Source organism: Euprymna scolopes, chromosome 41, assembly GCF_053919585.1.
Source record: "Euprymna scolopes isolate OS-2025 chromosome 41, ASM5391958v1, whole genome shotgun sequence".
Classification (NCBI taxonomy): domain Eukaryota; kingdom Metazoa; phylum Mollusca; class Cephalopoda; order Sepiida; family Sepiolidae; genus Euprymna; species Euprymna scolopes.
In genome coordinates this window covers 19,424,994-19,432,932 of record NC_136522.1, presented here as the reverse complement: position 1 = coordinate 19,432,932, position 7,939 = coordinate 19,424,994, and the positions used below count along the sequence as shown (strand labels likewise).

Below are 7,939 nucleotides of genomic sequence, written 5' to 3'. Positions count from 1 at the left end.
TTATGAGTTGTTTATTTAAAAAAAAATTTTTATTTTAAAATTATTTTACTTATAAGTGAATGCTTATAGGTTTTATATGAATATATATTATATATGAAAAAAAAAAAAAATAATCATGCGCCTATAAATAAAATAATTTGAAAATAACAATTTTTTAATCTTGAAATGTAATTGACATATATGCTCTGAGGGCTGAAATAGATCTCCATTGGGCTTATAATTTGTAACAACTTGAACTATATTATAAGGAACTTCAGAAATATATATTCTTTATATATATATATATATAATAAAAAAGATAAATATTATCTCAAAATTAGAATCTATCAAAATAAAAAAAGCTCAATATAGAGCAATTAAAGAAATATTAGTAAATGAAAAATATAATCGAATAAATTACAATATTTATTGATCCAATCAAAAATTCAAACAAAGAATTATAATAAAAACGAAATCCTTAACCCATGAATTATCAAAGTTAAACTCTTTTCACCATATGCTAACTAGTGTTTCATTTTTTATAATTGTTTATCTTCTGATGAAAAGAGCTTATCTTTGAAAATCTATGGGCTAAGGATTTTTCTTTATTATTCCTTGTTTGAAATTTTGATGGATTAATAATTATTGTAATTTATTCAACTTTATTTTTCATCATAAAATGTTTCTATCTCACTCTCTCCCTATATATATATATGTGTGTGTGTGTGTGTGTGTGTGTACACCCACATATATAGGTGTGTGCATGTACATACACACACACACACATATATATATATATATATAATTCGTTATTTGTCCATGTTTGCCTAGGAGTTATATATTTATTGTAGATATATCTTTTACTCTTCATTTTTTCTTTATTGATCGAAATGAAGCCGCCCCTCCCCCCGCCAAATTTTTGATATTCAAAATATCCAGCTATTTTGCCAAAGTGGCTGTGACATAAAACACCATACTTCGATATAGCTAGACTTGGAAGAAAGTCGTATCCAAAACCCTAAGAAAAAAAATGTCTGCTACATAAAAGAATCTCACTTAGTTTGCACAGTTTTTTTTTGTTTTTTTTCTTTAAAGTTTACTTGTGTTTATATTAACAAAGACAAAACAAAAGAATCAGGGTAAGGAACTAGACGACCGTTCCTGCAAACATGACTTTGCTATTACTTCATCTTTGATGTCGTTTACATTAATATCGGCACCGACTGGCACCAAGGGTAAACATTCTAAAAAGCTCCACAACATCTCAATATATTCCTCTGGATATTTTTGTAAGTGGCTCACATGTTTCGTATCCGCCCAAGACTTGTGCAAGACAGTAATCCCCCGGCTGCTCCATTGACGAATCGTTCTTTCAATTACTTGCGGATTTGCAATCGGATCGATATGTGAAAAGAGGACGAGTGACGGTAATGACATAGCATTCTGTAGAAAGGCATTTTGTGCTCGCATGAAATGGTCCGAGACGGAACTACGAAAGATATTTAGATATTGCTCCAGCAGGCGATACATGAGCAACTGAAGTAGATGATGTTTGACAAGATTTTGCGCCATGCCATATGCAACTTGGTTCTTATCGACTGGGCTGTCAAAAACCTGCCCCATAATACGATGGCGTAGATTTGCATACCGATCAGGTTCCATATCCATCTTCACCAGCATCTCTCCATATAAATAACCACCGACGGAAAATCCATGAATTAGGATTGGCTTGTTGCGACAATCTTCCTGCTCAAGGACGTTGAAGATTTTCTCTATGTATGCCTGAGCTTTCATTGGCCATAACACTTGAGAAGGTTTGACACGAATCTGTAGGACATCAAACCCTTTGCTGGCGTAGATGTTGGAGTATTTGGTGAGGTGTTTGGTGCGTGCTAGCAGCCATCCAAGCATTAATACAAGAGGCTTGCCAGTCCCCTGTGGACTGTGGTACGCCAGGGGAGAGTCGGATCTCCAAAGCTCCATGTTTTCACCGACGATGCAGGAATTTGAAAGGCGGCAGAAGAAAATCGGGTTGCATGGTACCAACTGGAAAACAAGAAAGTTTACGGATTAATGAAAGCTTAAGTTGTTAGAAAAATTATGCATGGTTGAATTTAAGATGAAAAATATTGACAAATAAAATTACTGACAGAGTTTTTAGACAACATTTATTTAAATGTTTTGCTCTCGAAATAAAAATTAAAAAAAAAAAAAGCTGAATCCGTACACTCTTAAAAAGTTATGGTGCTTTCAGAATTTGTCTGTTTGTACGCAAATAGAAACAGGTGATTGGTTGACAAAAAAAAAAAAAAAAAAAAATAGGTAGACTACACATTACTAAGGAAGTAATTTTTAATAGCAGGACCTGTGGAAATTCCACAGGGGACGGATTCATAATATTGACATTGGCATTCTGTAGATATTCTGCATAAATGGAGATGCTCTATTATTGTACCTATTTACTATGCCTCCCCACGGGAGAGAGTTAGACACCAGGGTCGTTTTTTAACGTGGAGAAAAGGTATAAAAATAAAAATTGTCTCAGTCGTGAAGGATTTCTCCTCCACCGAAAGAGAACAAGAAATAGAAGTGCAGCATCTAAAGAACAGATCCTACACTTTGATCTTGACCAAAAGGAAAACTGCAAAAGTATCTATCCAAGCTAGCAGAGACGCCCGGCGTAGCCAGGTCATAAAATACGCTTGAATATTATATTTTAATTCTTGCAGATTTCGTATATATTATTATAGAGTTAATGTTCTATCGATTTTTATATATTACAAAGTTGAGATTTCAAAAATACAACAAATACATCCATATGACTTCCGTGCATCAGTTTGAATCAAAACCGAATCCCAAACTTATGAATATAGTTCCTTCAGTTATAATCGAAACTAAAACTAAAACTTGTGAAGAATTCTTGGTAAAATTATTTATTACAAGAAATGGAAGTTCATAGCAATTAAACGACCTGGATGTAAGCGTGACACACAAAATAACACACACTATCGTATCAATATATAGATGATTTCAATATCCAAGTTAGAATCTTAAGTATTTCTTTTTTATTGAATGAATGTTTTATAAATTTAAAGAAATTAACAAAACATAATAACCTGTAGGGGAATAAAAGAGAACAACACCGGTAGCTTACTTTCCCTTCTACAGAGAGACTTAGAATACGGGATAAGAGAGATGGGTGTTCACCATGTTGGACAGGATTTCACATGGCTGAATATAAAGGAATTGTCTTAGATTTGTGATTTACCAGCTCGGGTAAAGACCACCATGAGTAGCAAGTAAGGAGTCTTTTTTTTTTTTTTTTAATATGTTCGTTTATTTGGTGTTACTAGAAAAGTGTTGGGACGATTAATTGGAATCAGAAAAATGTGTGCTTATTTTCCGATGCCAAAAACGATTCTTTTATTTTTGACGAGCCTGAATGCCCAGCATTTCTGGGGTGTTTGGAGGTGTGTGTTAAGCAAAAAAAAAAAAGTGGTAGTAGGCAGGCAGACTCGAACCTGTACCGCAAAGTAGGAAAAGAATGTGAAAAAAAAAAAAAAATGTGACGTCTTTGCTGTTGCGTCCATCGCCAAACCAGAAGTGGCGAAGGTTTAAATTAAGGCTAGTCAATCGAAAAGAGGGGATGACTTTTGAAAATATCGACGAAAAAAGCGACCTCCCCCCTCTCCCTGTAGAACAGAGACCATTTGAGAGTGAAGGAATTAATGTTTTTAGCCAATTTTTCGATATTTGTTATCCGAAGGATTGAGCTTCAAAACTATATATTTTTGTTCTATTTCTTTAGTGGCATATCAACCTATTTTAAATTATATGATGCAGAACGCAATCATTATTGAAAAGTTATAGTCTTTTGGAAGTTTGTATGGTAAACCTGGCCAGTAAGAGTTTATGACCTGCACAGACAAAGTTTTTGAGCATTAATGTCTACGCAACATCCTTCGGGTTCCCTGGTACCAATTTGTCCCTAACATCACCATCCATTCTCACTGCCAAATACCATCTCTAAAACAGATCCTCCTTTCGAGACGTCTCTGATGGTTTGGTCACACTCTGCACTGGCAACCAGATGACTTCATCCATGCCACCATCAACCCAGCCCCACCCCAGGGTTGGAAGAAATGACGCGGTGGTCAACTGAAAACCTGGCTCAGCACGGTGAAGCAAGATGCCAATCTGATCGTGTATTCTCGCCTCTATGGAGTGCACCACTGAAATCGTGAATGGCTGGACCTAATATCGATTGCAGCTTCAAACTAATGTGCCTGGGGAGCGACAATATAAGATGCAGAGAATTCAGTTGGAGGAGCTGGTTCAACCAACCCACAGTGAACACTGACAACAACAACACAAATAGAAACGTGTCATTCATTGACACAAAAAAGGAATGGGCAGAGTACACATTACTAAGGCAGTAGTTTTTATAATGTCGATACTTAAATTAAACCAAAAGCTTTACATTGCAAGTGAAATAATTGCATTCGCAAGTGATTTTACCAAATGGCTAGAAATAATAAAAGACAAATTTTAGTGGTTCCAATATCGATTTCCCAAAATGTTCCGATTTTTCTGATTTCCAATTCTGATTAATTGAAGAAGAAAAAAATCCTTAGATTTACGTTAGAGTTAACAGGGATCTATGGACAAATTTATCTTTAGTTAACTAAATATTTTTGTTTAATAAAAACAAATAGAAAAGTTACTAGCCAAACCCATATGATTTTTAGAATATGACATCCTCATTCTGTGACGAGTATGTACATCGTAAAGATTTTTTCTGTAATTTTGTTTTTAAATAAGTGTAATTCTAAATATACACCAAATTTTGTTAACAGCCTTCGTTAAAAATGCTATATTGTTCTATTAAACTTTGCTAAAAATGCTATATTGTTCTATTAAACTTTGTTAAAAATGCTATATTGTTCTATTAAACTTTGTTAAAAATGCTATATTGTTCTATTAAACTTTGTTAAAAATGCTATATTGTTCTATTAAACTTTGTTAAAAATGCTATATTGTTCTATTAAACTTTGTTAAAAATGCTATATTGTTCTATTAAACTTTGTTAAAAATGCTATATTGTTCTATTAAACTTTGTTAAAAATGCTATATTGTTCTATTAAACTTTGTTAAAAATGCTATATTGTTCTATTAAACTTTGTTAAAAATGCTATATTGTTCTATTAAACTTTGTTAAAAATGCTATATTGTTCTATTAAACTTTGTTAAAAATGCTATATTGTTCTATTAAACTTTGCTAAAAATGCTATATTGTTCTATTAAACTTTGCTAAAAATGCTATATTGTTCTATTAAACTTTGCTAAAAATGCTATATTGTTCTATTAAACTTTGCTAAAAATGCTATATTGTTCTATTAAACTTTGTTAAAAATGCTATATTGTTCTATTAAACTTTGTTAAAAATGCTATATTGTTCTATTAAACTTTGTTAAAAATGCTATATTGTTCTATTAAACTTTGTTAAAAATGCTATATTGTTCTATTAAACTTTGTTAAAAATGCTATATTGTTCTATTAAACTTTGTTAAAAATGCTATATTGTTCTATTAAACTTTGTTAAAAATGCTATATTGTTCTATTAAACTTTGTTAAAAATGCTATATTGTTCTATTAAACTTTGTTAAAAATGCTATATTGTTCCATTAAACTTTGTTAAAAATGCTATATTGTTCCATTAAACTTTGTTAAAAATGCTATATTGTTCCATTAAACTTTGTTAAAAATGCTATATTGTTCCATTAAACTTTGTTAAAAATGCTATATTGTTCCATTAAACTTTGTTAAAAATGCTATATTGTTCTATTACACTTTTATTGCTTGTTTAATAACAAAAAAAAATAAATTAAAAGACTTTTTTTTACACTTTCTTTTCCATCTTTGCATCACAGGTTCGAGCATGCCTGCCTACTACCACTTTTAAAAAATAATTTTAACACCTCCCTCCATCTTGGCTCCCCACCCCCTGCTACTACAATTTTTTTTTAAACACCCCTCTCCACATGGGCTTCCGACTGTTGTCTTGATTTCTCCCCCCCCCCTCGTTACTTCAACTTTTTTAACACCTACAAACACCCGAGCAACGCCAGGCACCTATGCTAGTTCAAAATATAAATCTCACCTGTCTGTTTAAATGTATGTATGTATGTATGTATGTATGTATGTATGTATGTCTTGCAAAAGCTTTAGACAGAAGCGACAGATTTTCACAAGATCCATATCATTTTGAAGCTTGACCCTTTGGACAACAAATATCGAAAAATTGGCTAAAAACATTAATTCCTTCACCCACAACTGGGCAATTTTCTACAGGGTTATGCCGATATTTTTGAAAGTCATCGCCCTCTTTCCAATTGTCTAGCCTTAATTTAAACCTATGTCACTTCTGGTTTGGCGATGGGCACAATAGCTAATGTGTCACTTTTTTTTTTCGCTTTCTTTTCCTCATTCTCGGTATGGGTTTGAGCCGGCCTACTACAACATTTTTTTTTTTTTTTTTTGCTCAACCAACACCCTTACACACATCTCCACTTTCTTTTCCACCTTCGTGTCACACGTTCGAGCCTGCCTGCCTAATACAACTTTTTTTTGTTCAACGCACACCTATAAACATCCGGGCAACGCTGGGCACCCAGGCTAGTAATATTTAATAATCAATAGAGGATTCATTCTATAATAATACATACGCCATTTGCATAAATTAAAATATGTTTAAGCATATTGTATGACAGGGCACCACCGAGAGTCCAGCTAGTATATATATATATGGTTAATTTCATAAAATATGACGATTTTGACAGATGCCAAATAAGTCGTGGAATTTAAAATTTTTGGTTTTTACTCATAAACATAAACTAAATTCATGTTCTCCCCACCCCAACAACCCCAAGGATTTCAACATGAAGCTACCTGAATCAGCTACAACACCCCTCTAACCTCCCTTATGCATACAACAAGGAGAGCCGCAGTCAGGTTTGCTGTAACCAGGCCAACTTCATAGTTTTAAATGGCGATGAGGTCATTTGTCAAAAATGGCTTGCATAATCGTTAACTAGTGGAGTAGCCATCTGTCGCTTGAGAGCAATAAATTCAAACGTCAAAGTTTGAGGCCATTTTTTTTTTTTTTTAATTCATTTTTTTCTGATAGTTTTGCTTTTATTCAAGTCTTGTATTGGAAAGTAATTTTAAGATCTTTTAACTGGAATCTTATCGTGAACTAAGAAATCAATTCTTATGCAATATATATATATATATATATATATTAGTGATGGGACGATTCCAATATTTTTTCCGATTCCGATACAATTACCAATTCCGTACCAAATTCCCAATTCTGATACAATTACCGATTTTGATTCTTTACAAATCTCTAAATATTTAACTATAGCAGGTGTCATCCTATAGTGAACTAAGAAATCAATTCTTATGCAATATATATATATATATATATATATATATATATATATATATATATATTAGGGATGGGACGATTCCAATATTTTTCCAGATTCTGATTCTTTACAAATCTCTAAATATTTAACTATAGATTTGTTATTTTTCCCCAGTTACCATAAAAACATGTTAAATGTGTAGATATTTTATTAAACAAAAAAAATACACTTGTGGGGTATGTTCTCTCTATTTTAGTTTTACTGGTCGTTTAAAATTAATAAATATTTACAATTTTATCCTTATTACTGGCAATGAAAGATTTTGCATTAAACAAAATCAAGTAAAAAAGCCAATTAAAAGAGTCGTTTATATATATATATATATATATATATATATATATATATATATATATATATTAGTGATGGGACGATTCCAATATTTTTCCCCAATTCCGATACAATTACCGATTCTGTATGTACGTAAAGCTCTGCTCTTGTATTGGGTTTGAAACTGATGGTATGATGGTTTT

The 7,939-nt window shown here is 32.3% G+C and overlaps 1 protein-coding gene across 1 annotated transcript in view; it reads right to left on the bottom strand.

The window, feature by feature from the left end:
• Positions 1-965: 965 nt before the first annotated feature.
• The window catches only part of LOC145266388 (transmembrane protein 53-like), a 43,023-nt gene continuing 36,049 nt past the window's right edge, over positions 966-7,939 (bottom strand). The window contains exon 2 of the mRNA XM_080122021.1: positions 966-2,025. Within this exon, the coding sequence (XP_079978147.1) occupies positions 1,114-2,025 (912 nt within the window). The 3' untranslated portion in view covers positions 966-1,113. The remainder of the gene's footprint in view (positions 2,026-7,939) is intronic.